At 35.3% G+C, this 19,761-nt stretch overlaps 1 protein-coding gene across 10 annotated transcripts in view; it reads right to left on the bottom strand.

Moving 5' to 3' along the window:
• Nucleotides 1-19,761, bottom strand: part of LOC106054868 (diacylglycerol kinase beta-like) — a 118,352-nt gene that overhangs the window by 5,386 nt on the left and 93,205 nt on the right. For all 10 annotated transcript variants that reach the window (XM_056004690.1, XM_056004697.1, XM_056004699.1 and 7 more), the window contains 12 exons: nt 17,145-17,270; nt 12,231-12,322; nt 9,547-9,621; nt 8,985-9,070; nt 8,681-8,840; nt 8,159-8,255; nt 7,849-7,913; nt 6,921-7,014; nt 6,364-6,574; nt 5,166-5,286; nt 4,207-4,267; nt 3,916-4,008 (listed from right to left, as the gene is read on the bottom strand). In XM_056004690.1, the coding sequence (XP_055860665.1) occupies nt 3,919-4,008; nt 4,207-4,267; nt 5,166-5,286; nt 6,364-6,574; nt 6,921-7,014; nt 7,849-7,913; nt 8,159-8,255; nt 8,681-8,840; nt 8,985-9,070; nt 9,547-9,621; nt 12,231-12,322; nt 17,145-17,270 (1,278 nt within the window). In that variant the 3' untranslated portion in view covers nt 3,916-3,918. The remainder of the gene's footprint in view (nt 1-3,915; nt 4,009-4,206; nt 4,268-5,165; nt 5,287-6,363; nt 6,575-6,920; nt 7,015-7,848; nt 7,914-8,158; nt 8,256-8,680; nt 8,841-8,984; nt 9,071-9,546; nt 9,622-12,230; nt 12,323-17,144; nt 17,271-19,761) is intronic.

Below are 19,761 nucleotides of genomic sequence, written 5' to 3' on the forward strand. Positions count from 1 at the left end.
GTTCTTAGATTATTACTTTTATTTTAGAATAACAAGTAATAGTGTTTGGGAATTTAGTCCTAAATTTGAGTAATTGACTAATCTAGGTCAGTGCTTAATTCAGGTGAAAGGATGGTAAGCACTCTTCATAAGAAAGACTGGACCTTGTTTTTCAAGTCATTGAGTACAATGCCTAAAACGCCAAAGTGACTGGAGACAAAAGTTAAACCAGGGTTTCTTGCACACATCATTGGCATGGTGGATTCAAGCATATATTAAATTAATGTAATGAGTCTGCCAATTAGCCATCATTGTACATATCTAGTCTAATAACTACTAGAAATCAGTGTATAACCTGATCTACTAACTACTAGAAATAAATGTATTTCCTGATAAACTACTAGAAATCAGTTTATTTCATGATCTACTAACAGAGATCAGTGTATTTCCTCATTTACTAACTACTAGAAATCAATGTATTTCTTGATTTACTAACTATAAGAAATCAATGTATTTCCTCATTTACTAACTACTAGAAATCAATGTATTTCTTGATTTACTAACTATAAGAAATCAATGTATTTCTTGATTTACTAACTATAAGAAATCGATGTATTTCTAGATTTATTAACTATAAGAGATGAATGTATTTCTAGATTTACTAACTACTAGAAATCAATGTATTTCTTGATTTACTAACTATAAGAGATGAATAAATTTCTAGATTTACTAACTACTAGAAATCAATGTATTTCTTGATTTACTAACTATAAGAAATCAATGTATTTCCTCATTTACTAACTACTAGAAATCAATGTATTTCTTGATTTACTAACTATAAGAAATCAATGTATTTCTAGATTTACTAACTATAAGAGATGAATGTATTTCTAGATTTACTAACTATAAGAGATGAATGTATTTCTAGATTTACTAACTTTAGACTTAGACTTAGGTCCTCCCGCGCCGTTCGGCGCATTGGGCAGCAAGCTGTCTCCATAATGATCTGTCACTGGCAATGTCTGAAGCCTCTTCCCATCTGGTGTCCACTGTTCTGAGGTCCTCCATGAAGGTGTGTCGCCAGGTAATACGAGGACGTCCCTGTTTGCGCTTTCCTCGTTTTGGCTTCCATGTTATCGCAACTCTTGGTGTGCGTAATTCATTTTGACGTAGAACATGTCCCGCAAACCTCATGCGACGCTCAGTCACAACCTCACTAAGTGTTCGACTCCCAGTTCGGCAAAGGATTTCCTTGTTTGAGATCCGGTCTGTGTAACTGACTCCCAAAATCCGTCTCAGCCATCTCTGTTGAGCCACATTTAGTCTTTTCTCAATTTTGACAGATGACTTCCACGTCTCACATGCATATGTAGCAGTTGGAATGACGATTGTGTTGAGAAGGTGTATTTTTGTCTCGAGTCCAATGGCTTGGCTAGTCCAAATAGGCTGTAGCCTTTGGAAAATGCTCCCTGCCTTTCCTATTCGGCACGCTACATCATGGTAAGCATCTCCATCATTTGTTATGATGCTGCCAAGGTACGTGAACTTGTCCAGCTCTTCAAGCTTTGACTCGCCAAGTCTGACGGGGACACCCTTTGCCTTATATCCCACTCGCATAATTTTAGTCTTATCCAAGTTTATGCGGAGGCCAATTTTGGGTGCCTCTCTGTCTAGGCTCTCCGTCATTTCTTGAATGCATTTATTTGTAGCCCCGAGTAGTGCAACATCATCAGCAAAGTCCAAGTCCGTCAATCGGAGTTGTTCATGCCATGGAATACCAAAGGCAGTCTGGTTCATTGCTCTCCTCATTATGTAGTCGATGGCTAGGAGGAAAAGGAAGGGAGATAAGATGCACCCCTGTCTCACACCTGTCTGGATTGTAAAAAACTCTGTTGTTCCCTCTTCTGTTTTAATGCAGCAACTAGACTGACTGTAAAGGTGTCGTAGGATCTGGACGAATTTTTCTGGTATACCGTATTCTCTAACTATTTTCCATAGTGATTCTCGGTGGACACTATTAAACGCTTTTTTGAAGTCCACGAAACTGATCGTTAGCCGTTGTTGGTACTCAAGACTTTGTTCTATGATATTTTGTAAAACGAAAATCTGCTCTGTACATGATCTGCCTCTTCGGAAACCTGCTTGTTCTTCTCTGAGCCTTTCATCTACAGACTGTTGAAGCCGTCTCAACAAAACAGTGCTGAAAACTTTGCCCGGGACAGAGAGGAGAGTAAAGCCCCTCCAGTTGTTGCAGTCTGCCAAGTTGCCCTTTTTTGGAAGATTTACAATCACTCCCTTTTGCCAGTCCTCTGGGACTTTTGAAGTTCGCCAACAGAGATTTAAGAGATCAGTCATTCTGTTAACAATGCACTGTCCCCCATATTTTAGCATTTCTGCTGATATCATGTCTAGTCCTGGTGCTTTGTTATTCTTTAGCACTGCAATGGCCATGGTAACCTCCTCAGCAGTTATTGGGTCTGTCTTGACCTTGAGATCATTGTCTGGAGAGAGGTCCTTGAATATGTAAGTTAGGTCTGGCGACAGTTGGTTAAGGGTCTCTTTTAAGTGCTCTACCCATCTTGCATCCTGTTCTTCTTTCGTTAACAAAGTTTTGCCTTGCTTGTCTTTTATTGGTGCCCCATGTCCACTCTTTGCTCCAGTGAGATCTCGGACAATACGATGGAGGGTTTTTGTGTCATTTCTGCTTGCAGCTGCTTGTGCCTCTTGTCCCTTCTGCTCAATCCAGTCCTGTTTATCTTGCCGACAGCTTCTCTTTACTTTCAGATCTGCTTCCCTATAGGCTTCTTCCGCTAGGCTGCGATCCTGTGTTTCATTTTTCTGATCTCGTCTACGTTTGGCCTCTTTCCTCTCATCTATCAATTTCCATGTTCTGTCTTGTATCCACCGTTCCTTGTATGAACCTCGCCTCCTTCCGATAACTTCTTCCGCGCACCCAATAGTGGTATCTTTGAAGTTGGCCCACTCTTCTTCAAGGGTCAATATATCTGCAAGAGCCTCAAAGCAGTTCGTTAGTTTCAATTGGAACTGTGCTGCAGCATTGCCGTCTTTAAGCTTCTCTACATTAAATGGGCGGGGTCGTGTGGCTCGTTTTGGTTGGCGTTTCAATCGGAGCTTACATTTGCCACTGACAAGGTAGTGGTCTGAGCCAATATCAGCTCCTCTGCGGGTCCGTACGTCTAACAGAGATGACCTCCATCGTTTGGAGATGCAAATGTAATCTATCTCGTTGAAGGTTTCTCCATTTGGTGATCGCCATGTTTTTTTGTGTATTTGTTTGTGCTTAAAATATGTGTTTCCAATTGTAAGGCTGTTGGATGCGCAGAGAGAAATCAAACGCTCGCCATTATCACTGATGTTTTCTGCAGAGCCATATGGTCCCATTACATATTCAAAGCCAGTTCGGTTGGGATTGATTTTGGCGTTAAAATCTCCCATCAGTAGAATTAGGTCGAGAGTAGGTGTTTCATCAAGAGTGGTTTGTAGTTGATTATAGAACTGATCTTTGATGGTATCTTCTGCATCCTCTGTAGGGGCATAAGCTTGGATGGTAGTGACTTTAATTTGCTTTGTTTGGAGTCGAGCTGTAATGATGCGGTCACTGATCGGCTTCCAAGCAATTAGCGCTGAAGCTGCTATTTTAGACATGATGATTCCTACACCACCAAAGATTTACTAACTATAAGAGATGAAATTATTTCTTGATTTACTAACTATAAGAGATGAATGTATAAGAGATGAATGTATTTCTTGATTTACTAACTATAAGAAATCAATGTATTTCTTGATTTACTAACTATAAGAAATCAATGTATTTCTAGATTTACTAACTATAAGAGATGAATGTATTTCTAGATTTACTAACTATAAGAGATGAATGTATTTCTTGATTTGAAATATTTGTTGTTGTTTACTTACCTTCTATTTCTTAAATATTTTAAACAGTTTTGACTTCTTACTAGATGGTGGTGCCATTAACATTGGTACTTGGTTCTTGTGACTGATGTAGATCTAGCAAGGAATGGATAAAAAACATGAACTTTTATACTTATACTTTTTGATAAATTACTGACTATTTATATCATGGTTTATTCTATTTAATAAGACAAAAAAAAAGGTTCCAAATTATAAACAATAGTATAAGCCTAGTGTTCCACTTCAAAGTAATCAACAAGTAAGCACCATTGAGTATTCAAACACGAAACTTACAGTACAAGGGGGCTGCATCCAGGGTTCACCATCTATTTGCATTGGAACCCTTTTTCTAGTTCTGAAATAATCAACAAGACAAAGTGACTAATTGTGACTATTGTATGGAATGTTACTAACACATAATTGAAGTGCTCTAGATTACTGTTGTATGGAATTTTACTAACACATAATTGAAGTGCTCTAGTTGACTGTTGTATGGAATGTTACTAACACATAATTGAAGTGCTGTAGTTGACTGTTGTATGGAATGTTACTAACACATAATTGAAGTGCTCTAGTTGACTGCTGTTTGGAATGTTACTAACACATAATTGAAGTGCTCTAGTTGACTGTTGTATGGAATGTTACTAACACATAATTGAAGTGCTCTAGTTGACTGTTGTATGGAATGTTACTAACACATAATTGAAGTGCTGTAGTTGACTGTTGTATGGAATTTTACTAACACATAATTGAAGTGCTCTAGTTGACTGTTGTATGGAATGTTACTAACACATAATTGAAGTGCTGTAGTTGACTGTTGTATGGAATGTTACTAACACATAATTGAAGTGCTCTAGTTGACTGCTGTTTGGAATGTTACTAACACATAATTGAAGTGCTCTAGTTGACTGTTGTATGGAATGTTACTAACACATAATTGAAGTGCTCTAGTTGACTGTTGTATGGAATGTTACTAACACATAATTGAAGTGCTGTAGTTGACTGTTGTATGGAATGTTACTAACACATAATTGAAGTGCTCTAGTTGACTGCTGTTTGGAATGTTACTAACACATAATTGAAGTGCTCTAGTTGACTGTTGTATGGAATGTTACTAACACATAATTGAAGTGCTCTAGTTGACTGTTGTTTGGAATGTTACTAACACATAATTGAAGTGCTCTAGTTGACTGTTGTATGGAATGTTACTAGTCCATAATTGATTTGGAAGAGGTTCAATTATTCTGTATTACCTAATGACCACCTGAGAACACTGAGCCAAACGTTTCCCAGATGATCTTAGCCCAGCATACACTTGACCAACATGGAAGATATTTTCTAAGCCTACCACTTCTATCATGGCATCCCCAACATCTGTAGGAGAAATACATAGAAAACATACAATTTAGACACAAAGGAATAACACTCAGACTGCTAGATCAAGATCAAACACACATAGAAGTATGCAAAAACAAGACAAATATCATCTACCAGTATACAGAATACAACATTTAGGTAATACAGATACACATAGAAAGAGGCATACCATGAACCTATAGCAGGATAAGGCATTTTTATTTGAAAGAAAATATTCACCCCAGACCCTATGAAAATCTAGACACTGAACAACAATTGTGAAAATACTTGAATTTTTCAAAGTGACTGCAACCTAATGTCTAAACATAGTATGTAAAGTCAATACATTATCATACATCTAAATGGAGTTTTACAAAAGGCTGAGTAAGAAAATAATGAAGCAGATTTGGAAAACAAAGTACCTCCCCTCACATCTTCCCAGACAATCATTTAAATCAAACAAAGTAGTAAAATTAAGTAAAGTTCCCCTTTCAGACCTTGTGATCTATAGGGCAGATGATGTAATGGTCATCTGTTTCTGTGGCCCACGGTTAATGAGGGTGTCATGTGGCCAGCACAACAATCAACCACCTTTATTTTTCCCCAACTAACATCTGGTACCCATTAGAGTTGGGTGGACTCAGAGACACCTTAATGATCCCAGTCTTCAAACCTGGAATCCTTCAGTTCAGAAGCAGAGCCTTTTACCACTCAGCCACTACACCTCCATGATAATAATATTTTAATGAAAATATTTTTCTCCTACCAATTTTTCTTAGAAACAAAATGACATAAATAATACAAATACAAGATGTATGATGTAATTATTAATTTGAGGTTTACTTGCAAAATCTTAAAGAGGCTTGATATTGCTCAAGAAAACATGAACTTAATTTGTTTCTAACACTAGTTTTTCATTCATCAGTTTTGTTTGAGATGGTAATTACTTACTGACATGCTACTTACTTTGAACAGCTATTGCCAACTCTGCTGAAGACATGCTACTTACTTTGAACAGCTATTGCCAACTCTGCTGAAGACAAGCTACTTACTTTGAACAGCTATTGCCAACTCTGCTGAAGACAAGCTACTTACTTTGAACAGCTATTGCCAACTCTGCTGAAGACATGCTACTTGTGGAGAATTCTCTGTCCTTGTCTTTTTTCGCTTTCTGAGCTTTCCTTCTCTTTTTTTGACTAGGGTTGTCTCCCCACAAATTGGTGCCACCATAAATAGAAGGGATGTTGAGTATTGCAATGCCTTCAAGACTGGGACCATTAGCCAGATCCAATGAACAGCCATCACACTGGGAATAAAATAGCATATTAATAGCTATCACAACAATACCAATATTTTGTGTTTAAAATATAGTCTTTAGTACCGGGTATAGGTTTACAAAAAGAAACCTAGTAATAGGTTGGTTGTGTATGGAGTTTCTCACAAATAGTAGTGTACAGGTTTTACTAACAGAAAAAAATTAACTAGAGCAAATTAACATCATCTATATTCTATTATTTAGCCAAATTCTGACTGTAATCATCAGATACAATTGAAGAATTGTTTTAAGATTTGGATGTATTTCTGAATAATTGAAATGCAACAGCAAACAAGATGTACTCTATAAGTCATAAGATATGATTTAGTAAACTCACCATAATATCAATGTCCTCATGAAGGTTTTTACATGTGGATGAGAAGAACTGTTCTGAAGTACTGAACTCAAAGTACCACAGCTTGTTTTTCATTCTGAGGCAGAAATACAGACACATACCAGTGACACCAAGGTCTATCAAACATATACACCAATATACTAGAAACAAATACACTTAGATACTAATGACTACCAGGGACAAAAACACTTTTATAAAATTGAAATACAGCCTGAAGTAGAATCATTTTGGTTGAGTATGAGAAAAAAACAAACTTTGTGACTGAAACAAAATTACAAAGCTATAAATTATGGAGGGGGGGGGAAGGGCAGATTTCAAATCGCTGTGAAGACTGGGATTTTTAATTTCAGGATTTTAAAGGCGCTTTGAGTCCAATCAACTCTAATTGGTACCTGAGATATAGTTGAGGAAAGTAAAGTGGTTGGTCATTGTGCTGGCCACATGACACCCTCATTAACAGTCAACTATAGAAACAGATGACCTTTTCATCATCTGCCCTATAGATCCCATGGTTTGAAAGGGGTACTTTTCTTTTTTTACCCTTTTTAAAAAAAATTATGGATCAGAAGCCTTACAGTTGTAAATTTGGAAAAAATCAAAAGCTGGTTATCCTTTATTGTGCTTCAACAAAATATTTGTCATGATTTTTATCTAGAAGAGTAACACTTGATAATATTTTGTTATCACAAGGAACACAAATCATATCATTGCTACATTGCTTTGTCTCTTGACAAAATAATCTATTTGTATAATTGTTGTTACCAGGGATGACTTGTCAGAGTGATAAAATATATCGCCTACAGCTGGGTCTAAGTAGCCATATGAAATACAGTACTCCTTCTATATTGTTTGGTCTAACAGACAATGCCTTATAATCTATTAATATTTCAAATATTTCTCAATTCCCTACCTGCTATTAAATTTTTCTGGATGTTTTTCTCTCATAACATGGAATCTATGACATATGGAGGCATCCTGAAAACAAAAAATAAAACTCTTTACACATTTTTAAAGACATACAAAAAATTTTTTTTTTTTCTATAGGTGTATGTGATTATGAAAATAGCTAGCTTTTACTCATAAAGAAACATTTCCTTGTAATATAAAAGGTATACAAAATATTGAATGAAAATAGTCCATTTGAACTGGTCATTCTAAAGGTTCGAACTGAAACCTATGTTTGTGTGAGGAGCTAATTCTGTGAAGGACAACATTCTTACCACACCAATAGAGAAATAGTTGTTGATGATGTTGTAAGGAATTGGATCCCCTTCTTGTTCATCTTCATCTTCAGGTTTACTGAACTCTATCTTCCATCTGATAAAACATAGGGATTGGATTAGAGACAAACAAACAAAAACACAAGCACAACAGATGTCCAAGTACTGACCTGTCCAACATGACTACTCTACTGATTTCTATTTATGTACTGACCTGTCCAACATGACTACTCTACTGATTTCTATTTATGTACTGACCTGTCCTACATGACTACTCTACTGGTTTCTATTTAAGTACTGACCTGTCCAACATGACTACTCTACTGGTTTCTATTTAAGTACTGACCTGTCCAACATGACTACTGTACTGGTTTCTATTTAAGTACTGACCTGTCCTACATGACTACTGTACTGATTTCTATTTATGTACTGACCTGTCCTACATGACTACTCTACTGGTTTCTATTTAAGTACTGACCTGTCCAACATGACTACTGTACTGGTTTCTATTTAAGTACTGACCTGTCCAACATGACTACTGTACTGGTTTCTATTTTCTTCAACACCTTGAGCAAGTTCTCTCCTTCATACCCCCCACCCCAGCATAAACACCTTGCTAGATCATTGCCAGTACCAAGTGGTAACACAGAGACAGGAGGTCTTTGAGCAAAGTTGACTTTATCTGATTAGAGATGAGAACATTGAACAAGATGTCTGCAAGGGGAGGAGTATTTGTGGGACTATCAGGTTATGTTGTTTTTAAATGTAGATGTATAGATAACAGTAGATAATTAAACCAAAATGAAGACAGACAAGCAATGTGTACCCATGGTGTCTAGGAGCCAGCCTACAGAACCATCTCCTCCACAGACCAACACTCTTGCATTAGGCACATCTTTGAAAAATTGAAGCCTGGAAATTAACAAAAAAAATGCCATGCAATATGAGACACTATCTGGCTGTCACAGATATAGAATACAACAATAAACAATACAACCAGCTTTGATCATAGAAACTATCTCTAAGCACTATTTGTGTAGCTGTCTAAAAAGTCAATCTGAAATCAATTGGCAGCGATAGAGAAGAATCTTTGTTCAATACATCCAGTACTAATCAAAGAAAATGTCTGAACTAAGATAAAAGATGCTTTGCTTTTTTTTAAAATGTATATCTGTTACTAATAGTTATAATTGATGGCACTGACTTAGGGTGATGTCAGAGTGTAGACTGTCCTAGTCAGCTAAACTACATTTGTAAACATTCTTGGACTTTATAATGTCAGATATTTATCAACCAAGTTTTATTACACAAGTTAAGAAAATAATAAATCTAGTAATATTTAAGACAAAATTAGAGACTACAGCAACCTTGTAGCCCATTTTACTTACCCCACTAAAGGACCTTCTTTGACCATGTTGTACACTTGACGAGGGTTCAACAAATACTGGAATTTCCTCAACAATCTAACAAAAATAATAATGATTTTATTATTAGTCTGTCGCAGGTATTGGGTGGTATTTATATAAGATAAACTTATTTCTTTTGACTTATTCAAAAGAAATTAGTAGTCAGTATATCTTTTTTTCCAGAAAAAAACAACAAAAACAACTAAGACATGCTTTTAGCATAAGTCAAGATCCCTCCACATTTCTAAAATAAATGTCAAACACAGATTTTAATGAATAGAAAAACAAAGAAATTCTAGTTTGGACTTTTTGGTCTTACAAGAACCCTCCAGTTTTGTATATTTTTTAGCCAGTTATTGTGACTTAGAGCAGCTGTTTGTTTAAGAACTCTCTATCTCTGTGACATTATTAGTTTCTGTCCTTGGCACAAATAATTGAGTTCTAGATTATCTCCTTAATAAAACCTCTTGCAATGGCTGGCCCCTCCATTTTCCCATGTCATCCTCCCAATGCTCTCTCAATCTGCCTCCCCCTCTTTCCCGGCACCACTCCCCAAAGTCCAAGTGACCCCGAAGACCTTGTAATATGAAGATAGAGCTTCAGCTTCTCGCAAGCATACAAGAATGTGGCCATGGCCAGGGAGTGCATCAGTCCTACATCTGTGTAGAGGGACATGCTTTTGTCTTTTCATACTGCCCTGAACTCTGCAAGTACTGATGTAAACTGCGATTCTGACCACAAGTTCAGGTCTGGATCCCTCACATGAGATGACAGCCCCAAGACACTCAAATCAACCCACACCCCACACAGTCAGATTGCCTTTCTAGCCGATGTGAAAACAACCCTCCAAAGCTTGGAAAACTCTGATTCCTCTTATATAACACGACTCAGGACAGCACTTACAAAGCTCAACAACAACAGCATAAAAACAGTTATTCAATGGATACCAGCTCCTATAGAACTAGAAGGAAATGAAAAAGGCTGACACACTCGCCAAGAGTGGGAGAACAAACTCACAAAAAATCATAGCACTCTATCCAGAAGAAATGAAGAAACTAATAGTAAATAAAATAAATGAGAAATGGACAAGCTCTCATACAAATCACAAGAAAGACCATGCCTATTATAAGCTATCTCGACAAGATCAATGTCTAATCCGTTGACTCTGGACCAGACACAACAGAATGAGACAACATACATGTATGTGCCAGAAGCTCAAAATTGGAACCAGTGAAATCTGTCCATGTGGAGTGTCACCAGAGAACGCTGATCATGTCCTCCAAAACCGCTCTCTTTACCAAGAGGCCCATACAAGACACTGGCCCCAAAAAAAAACCAATAGAAAGAAGACTATATGGAGATCTTCCTGATTTGGAAACCACTGCGCAGTTCATCTCATATATTGGTCTAGTTATCTGAACGATCCAACATAACAATGAGAAAGAAAAAGAAGAACCGACACCTGTCAGCCCCTCACCTCCAATGCTGACACCCCTTCCAAAGCCCTGTCAATCATTGGTCATAATTTGAGTTTTTTCAGCTTCTACTTAGATCTAGAAGTCATTATTTCTCTTTCAATGAAAAAAAACAACATAACACCATTTTAATAGAAGTTTTTTTATAAATTGTAATTGTCTCCATTTCTTTTTAGCCCACTGTATGGGATTTCTTTGGATAAGAGTGCTGGGACAGATAATTTGAAAATGATCAAGAACCAAAAAATAAGGACATTGAAATGAAAGAAGGGTGACCTGCAATACTCAAAGAGAACAGCAAGAGGACAAAATCTTGCAAAGAAGGAAAAAAAAAAACCACTTTAAAAACTTAAAATTGTAGTCAAGAAACATTTCAGTAAAACAAAATCAGTATCTCCGCTCAAAGACAAAGCACTATTTTGACAGAGTGAACTATGTGAGAAGAAAACCTTCCACAGTGTCCATGTTTCAGTGTGAACTATGTGAGAAGAAAACCTTCCACAGTGTCCATGTTTCAGTGTGAACTATGTGAGAAGAAAACCTTCCACAGTGTCCATGTTTCAGTGTGAACTATGTGAGAAGAAAACCTTCCACAGTGTCCATGTTTCAGTGTGAACTATGTGAGAAGAAAACCTTCCACAGTGTCCATGTTTCAGTGTGAACTATGTGAGAAGAAAACCTTCCACAGTATCCATGTTTCAGTGTGAACTATGTGAGAAGAAAACCTTCCACAGTGTCCATGTTTCAGTGTGCTGCAACTGTGCATTCATTATCTAAAACTCAAAACTTCACAGATCTTGAAAGGTTCAGAGTAATAGTAGAAGAATGTCAAAACAGGGTTATCTTTTTGCTCTGCAAAACACTGAACATTGCTAGTACCAATATCCTCTTCCTTTAGGTAATGCATTTACGAAACTAACTATTTAGAAGTAAGCTGATGTGTTTCAATCAGACGCTGTAAAGGACTGAGTTTATTTCTTGGATGATATATCAGTGCTGTAAACAAAAACTTGATATTTTAGGTCACTGTATCCCAAATGTAGGACCTCAAAAAGGAGTGCTACTCCTCATTGCTGAATGTCTGGTGAAAATCTTTTTAAAAATGCCAGCCACCAATTAGAATCTAACATTTATCAAAATTATTTCTTATACGTAGTACAGTCTGAAATGACACATTCAAACCTAGTTTACCTAGCTCCTTGTTTACCACCACTTTTAGGATTGATGAAAATCAATAATGGATGTGTTCCTTCTAATGGGGTGATTTGAAATGAACTTTGACCCTGTCAATAGACAAAAACATAAGTAGACATTAGTTTAATGTTAATAGATAATTACCTAAATAGACAAGCATTTGCTGTCATAACTGAACTACACAAAAAATGAATAAAAAGGAATCTCTGATGGTTTGGACAATTTTCTATGTGTCTTGCTTTAAAGGTAATGAATACATTATTCTTTTCTATGTATTTCCAATCATAACTTAGTTTTGATGTTTTTCTGAAGTCATTGTTCTGCACATCCAAAATAATGGTCCAATTCTCACCCAGGTTTCTATGTGACTCACATTGGTGGCAGGGTTTAAAGATACCTATAGTTCCAAAGGAAATTAAACATTTAGTAAATTATAAGCTGTAATGCAACTTTATTACATAGCATATTTTTCACAGTAGTTTATCATTTGCACTAACATCACAAGGAACAGCATGCAGAGCATTACATTCAAATTGTGAGACATCTCACTGAGTCAAGGCTGAGTTTAGTTCTCTATTTTGTCCACTGTGCATTTATCAGTAAAAAACACTCTCAATGTTGTGCCCAGGAATACAAAAGAAACATTTTGAGGAGCTACAAGTTTCAGTAGAACAAGTTTGTATATACATAGACCACTGCTCATGAAGAAGTGTAGCAAAAAACTTGTCCTGTAATGATTTGAAATAGCAGTACTGGTCAAAACAATACCAACATCATTGAAGGAACCTCTTTCCTTTAGGTACTGTATTCAAGACATTAAATCATCAAATGTAGTTTCTTTTAATGTATTTAGAAACTTCAAGCAGAGCACTGGAATTCCTTGAATGATGCCCTCTATTTGTCCAAATATTCAATGCAGGTTTGGTATGTAGACTGAGTGTGTGTCACATATGCAATCTCTTCATCTTTGTAGCCTTCTTTGCAGTTTTTCCACTAGTCTTCATTTGATCTGAGAATTCTCTTTTCTTTAACGTTACAATTCTTTTTTTCTGTCTATAGCTTTGTTTGACAACATCTCTCTACACATAGTGCAGACAAGGACTAAGTCTTCCAAGTAGTTAACATCATGTCCACCTCTTTGAGGTCTCATTAGAATTCATCAAAATATCAGAGAAAGAGCATCCATTTTTTTCTTGAGCCAATCGCAAATTCTCTATAAAGGATGTAGACATTGTAAAATACATGTAGATATTGTAAAATACATGTAGATGTAGACATTGTAAAATACATGTAGATGTTCTATAATACATGTAGATGTTCTATAATACATGTAAATGTAGACATTGTATAATATATGTAAATGTAGATATAGCAGTACTGGTCAAAACAATACCAACATCATTGAAGGAACCTCTTTCCTTTAGGTACTGTATTCAAGACATTAAATCATCAAATGTAGTTTCTTTTAATGTATTTAGAAACTTCAAGCAGAGCTTGATTTACATGTAAATGTAGACCTTATATAATACATGTAAATGTAGATATTGTATAATACATGTAAATGTAGATATTGTATAATACATGTAAATGTAGACATTGTATAATACATGTAGATGTAGACATTGTATAATACATGTAGATGTAGACATTGTAAAATACATGTAGATGTAGACCAGGGGTCTTCAACCTTTTTTGGCCTACCGCCCCCTTTTTGAATTTTTTCTTTAAAAAAATCCGCCAGGTCCCCCCTCTAAGAAAAACAGTTATAAAGAAGCGTGAGAAGGCAAATTTGAACAAAATATCATCTATCTATTAATTTGTATGCTGTCAATAACACTTATCCTGCTTGGGAGACGACCGCATGCCAAAGGCGATTGTTGTGAACTCCTTGGCCTATGTCTGACGAGCTTTAAGGAGGACTGAGTTACATAGGTGCCCCCCTACCCCGTGAGCGCTATAAAGATTTATTCAGGCATTCAGGCGCCATTTCGCTCTCACTGGCATAGAGGAAAGTAACTGGCAGCATTCTCTGGCAGCAGATAGCCTCTGAGAGAAACAGTTCGAGAGCTCTTACAAAAACTGCGGGACAAACATTTGATACTCAAAGAAAAGCCAGCATACAACGGCTTTGTCTGCATAAAAATTCGGGAAAATATGTAGGTCGCAGTTGTGTTTGCGTAGTTATGTGAAACACTGGACTCAGCCGTAATCTTTGGAATTAAAGGCAATAACAGCCAATATTACCATTATGCAAAAATTTTGTCAAATAATTTGCAGTGATTACACACAAAAATTAATTGTAAAGACTTTCTTTCAAATCCTAAGAAAAGTCTCTGTTTAAATTTTTGAATATTAGGGCCTACTGTTTTTATGTTTAATTGTAAATTTAGTTTTATATTTTAATAAAATAAATTTTATATTGCAGAATTCACTACAAAATGAAATTAAGCTATTGGGAACCTTGTGTCCCCTGCGGTCTGACAATATTAGAAATTTCCAGCTTTAATTTAGCCAAAGCAAGGCGAAGGTCTCCTCTAGTCGCTACATCCTGTCTATTTCTTTGCTTATTCATTAACTTTGTTATGCACTAAATCTAGGTTAACCATGTTTACTGAAAAGCTAAAACATAATTCCAATTTCGACCACAGTTTTGGAATTTTACTGAAATATTTAAATGCAGCCACATCTCTGTTGTGCCTCCAGGGACATAGCTAGGAATATCCATCGTTTGGGGTCCAGGGGGCTTGACATCTTTGGGGGCATTTTGCGTAATATTTAATTTAATTAATTAAAAAAGTACTTATTTGGGCCCCTCCCTTAAATGGGGGCCCGGGGGATTTTCAATTTTCCCTTACCCCCACCCTAGCTACGTCACTGTGTGCCTCCTATGTTTACATTCTTTTTACTGAAGACATAGTTTTGTAAATCTATTTTTTCATGCAACTCAATTTGAACGTCAGTAACAGATGTTTAATAATTGTCATTTATATATTTTTTTTTTTTAATTTTAGAAGCAAATCTTAATTTCTTCATAGAGCATTGTTATGGGAATTGCATAGATATCGGTGTCCTTGGGCAGTAATTCATTTGTTAACAAACAAATTATGTGAGATTGTAAAACTCTTTAAAATAGATTTAATATCTCGATAAAAGAAGAAAATGATATTATCAATAAAAGTCAATTTCTTTCCTAGCAGTCAGAGGTTCGTTTCATTCATTTGTGTGAGATGCCTACCATGTAAAACAATTTTTTAGCCTGCTTTAAGTCATCGCCAAACGTTGAATCTTACCATTTCTCAAAAAAAAAAAAGAAAATTATTTAAGAGCTTAAAAAAACGAGCCATAACAATTAATAAAACCCTTTCGAAATCCAGCGAACTTCATTTTACAACAAGAGTCTAACACCTTTTTCATCATTTGTTTCATAAAACTGTTGAAAGATGCGCTTATTTTGGGCATGGGTTTGTATTTTATTTACAGTTTTATAATTAGATTCCAATAGAAATGAAATTGCGGGCTAAACTTTTCTTGTGTATCATAACTCACAATGTGAATAGATTTGTTCTTTATTCTATATTACCTATGAAGTCATTGTAGCGTCCAACCACTGATGGTTTCCTATATGTCCTCATAAGCTACATAACTAGACAATTTTGAAATAATATTTCAATTCTAACAGAAAAAAAGTCTTCTTGTGTTACATATGTTTTAAAATAAATTTAGTTTTAATCAATTTTTCAACAATATCATACGAATTTTTAAAAAACTATGCATTTTTCTAAAAAGCCATTAAAACATATCCTGCTTTGCCGTTTTTTGTTTTTAATATTGTTTTAATTGTAGATTTTTATAATTGTTCATGAATATTCTTAACTTATTTTTGGATATCGCTATATGTTCATGAAGCCGACTTGGTTTCATAACCTCATCTGAAAATGCCATCAAAGTAGAACTTACTTTTTTTCTAGTGGCAATTCACTAAATCTCAAGGAAATATTACATGACATACCAGTGAGTTTTCGTGACAACATTTTATCAATGTTTTTTGTTTTTAAAAAGTTAAATTATTCTATTAAATGTTACCTTTAATGTTTTTTGCAATTAACTTTTGCATATCAATATATTAACATATGTAGATAAAATAAACTATAATCTAAAAGGCGTATTACCTACTTTGTTGATCAAATCTTAAACGTTTATACGCGAAAGGTTCAAGGACAATAGATACTCTCCAATCATAACAAAAGAGTAAGAATTTAAAAATAGAAAATGGGATTCCCGAACTCAATTTCTAACGCTGTTTCTGTTCTTAAATTAGAAACAAGTTAACTATAATTTGTCTATATTTAGTTTCCCAGCTTTAATTGTTGAAGAATTTTTTAATTTGTTCTGTTTCAGAGCACCTTAAGTTTCTTCTTTCCACCTTTATGCCCAGCGCCCCCTTACCTACCCATTTTGTGCCCAGCGCCCCCTACCGCCCCTTTGGCTCTCAGCACCCCCCAAAATCTCGAAAACGCCCCCTAGGGGGCGATATCGCCCCTGTTGAAGACCACTGATGTAGACATTGTAAAATACATGTAGATGTTGTATAAAACATGTAAATGTAGACCTTGTATAATACATGTAAATGTAGATATTGTATAATACATGTAAATGTAGACATTGTAAAATACATGTAAATGTAGACATTGTAAAATACATGTAGATGTAGACAATGTAAAATACATGTGAAGGTAGACATTGTATAATACATGTAGATATTGCATAATACATGTAGATGTAGACATTGTAAACTACAAGTATATGTAGACACAAGAGAAGGACAAAGTGCAATATTTCAAAACAAATGTCAATAACTTGCTGTTAATGTAAACAATGAAAGGAATGTAAACAACAATGAGAGCCTCTCACCGGACTGACAGGACTAGGGAGCTCAAACTGGGCCTGGTCTGACAGCTGGGTCAGTGACTTGCTGTCTTCAGTTCTGTTATTCTCTAAACTAGTTTTACCACTGCCACTACTGACCCGTCCTCTATCCTGGAGAGAAAACACAATTTACATTAGGCTGACTGCAAACATAAGCAATGGAATGTGTGGGTGTTTGGTCAAATAATAATGACACATGTCATTTCAATTATTTCATTCAAATTCAAAATCATGTGTTAAACCCAAATAAAATCATTCAAAATTCACATTATTAAAAAAAAAAAAAAAGAAAAGGAACTGATATAGAATAAGAATAATAAAAAATATGTTTGTATATTATCAAAGTTAGTGAACAAATGATTTAACTTTTTTTTTCCATTTAATTGAAACATAGTGGGATAAATTAGAAATGAATAAATTCAAATTGAGAAGCCATACAATGCCAACAAAACTATTGAAAACAAAATAAAGCAAAAAGGTTCTAAGCTGCTACAAAGACAAAGAAAAATGCGAACAAAGAAAAAAACAACAGAAAGCAAGAAGTGAAGACTTGACTAGATAATCAGAAGTGCATCTGGGGAACTAGGGAACTAATACAAAGAAAAATACAATCCTACAACAAAGAATATAGAAAGCCATTAAAATGGACTATCTGATACTATTACAAACTAAAATGACATCCACAAATAGATTTACTTAGTAGAGAATGTAGTTGAAGTGCTTTCAAACCATCCAATTAGTCACAGATTTCTTACCATCACTGCTGTGCTATATAAACACTGACATTATTATTTCTATTGACCAACAAAAGTCTTGGTGGCTGAGTGGTAAAGTGATTGTCTTCCACACTGAGGAGTCTCATTGACAACTGAGATTTTGATCTTTGGGATTTTTAGGACATCTCTGAGTCCACCCAACTCTAATGCGTACCTGACATATGTTGGGAAAGTAAAGGTGGTAGGCCTATGTGCTGGCCACATGACACCTTCAATAACAGATGAGCTTTAGATCAACTGGCCCCACAGATGGCAAGGTCTGAAAGGATGTACCTTTTAGACCAACCAAACTCCAAAATGAAGGAGTAATAAATAAAGAAGAAATGTTCCAGTAGTTACTCTCATTCAAAAACAACTCAACAACTAACATTGCTATAGACACTTTTGGATGGATACTAAACATTTATTACTGATGTGGTTCATGAGAAATAATAATTCATCTTTTACATTTCTTTAAGAATTGTCAAAAATGTCAATGTTAAAACTGTACACATTATTTATGTGAGAATTGTATATAAACTACCTAGGTTAGTATTGTATACAGAATCTATCAATGAATGCATGCAATGTCACAGCACTACTTGGCACACTAGGACTGTGTACAATGAAATGATTTGGCAGTACTCGTACTCAGTTGCTTTGTTGTCTCTGTATGTCTTGGAACTATTGATCTGCTCAGTATCCTACATACCTCCAGAGTTAGAAATTTGAGAGCATAATATAAATATTGAACAGAATCTAGAAAACTTGTAATTGTTGATGCTCTTGTTAATCTACCATACCACTGACTTTTGAGCTAAGAGAATGTTCAGACATTGTGTAACACCAAAAAATCAAGTTTTTTTTTACCCCACCCCCTTTTATATAACAAATAAAACTGACCCCCACCCCCACATAGAGTAACATAACAAGAAAATTTGAATTTTACAAAAGACTTGTTTCTTAATTATCATTTTCCCAAATTAAATTTTTTTTCATTTTGGTATCTTTAGAAATGATGGGAAAAGTATAGATTTTAATTGGCGCATTGATGACGTATTCATTTTTTCCTTCAATATTGTACATATACATTGGGCACTCACCGAATAACCTGTCAGAAAACCAATGGTATTAAAAAAAATGCGGGGTATTTTTTCCATTAATATCACCTGTGTGTGATGATTTTCTAATTGTTATTGAGCATCAAACATCTAATCAAAGTAACAAACTTGTATAGCTCTATTTAATATCAATCTGCAGGACTTTATTCACTAAGTTTCTATCTCACAACTACACAGACTGGCCAAGCCATTCAGCTATCATTTTGCAGTTCTGACCTCAGGTTACCACTGCTAGGCTAAGAACGTAACTTAAGGATGACAATCATACTACACAACAAACACATGCACACTGAAATTCTCTCACAACACAGTGGTAAGTGAAAGTTTGACCCGCGAGAATCAAGGGACCACTGTATCTGTGTATAATAATAATTTACATTTATAAAGCATGTTAACAAAAATAATGTAAGCTAAATTTGCAGTGATAAAATAACAAACATAAGCATGAGAGTTAAAATGAAAAAATAATCTGAAATTTTTTGTTATTTCATTTGACTATTTTTTTGTTTTGTAACAAATCTCCCGAGCTCCTGCCTTCCCCTTGTAACAAATTTGTATACCCCTCCCTTCTTTAGCCATTACATAATATCTGAACATTCCTTAAATATTTATGTATTATGAAATTTATGGTGTACAGAAAAAAAAAAAAAATTAGATTTTGAAATGTGTATAAATCAGTGAAGATGGTGAATTCAAACAAAGTTGGAGGTACTGTCAGCTAGGACA

The sequence above is a fragment of the Biomphalaria glabrata genome, chromosome 11 (genome assembly GCF_947242115.1).
Source record: "Biomphalaria glabrata chromosome 11, xgBioGlab47.1, whole genome shotgun sequence".
In the NCBI taxonomy this organism is placed as follows: domain Eukaryota; kingdom Metazoa; phylum Mollusca; class Gastropoda; family Planorbidae; genus Biomphalaria; species Biomphalaria glabrata.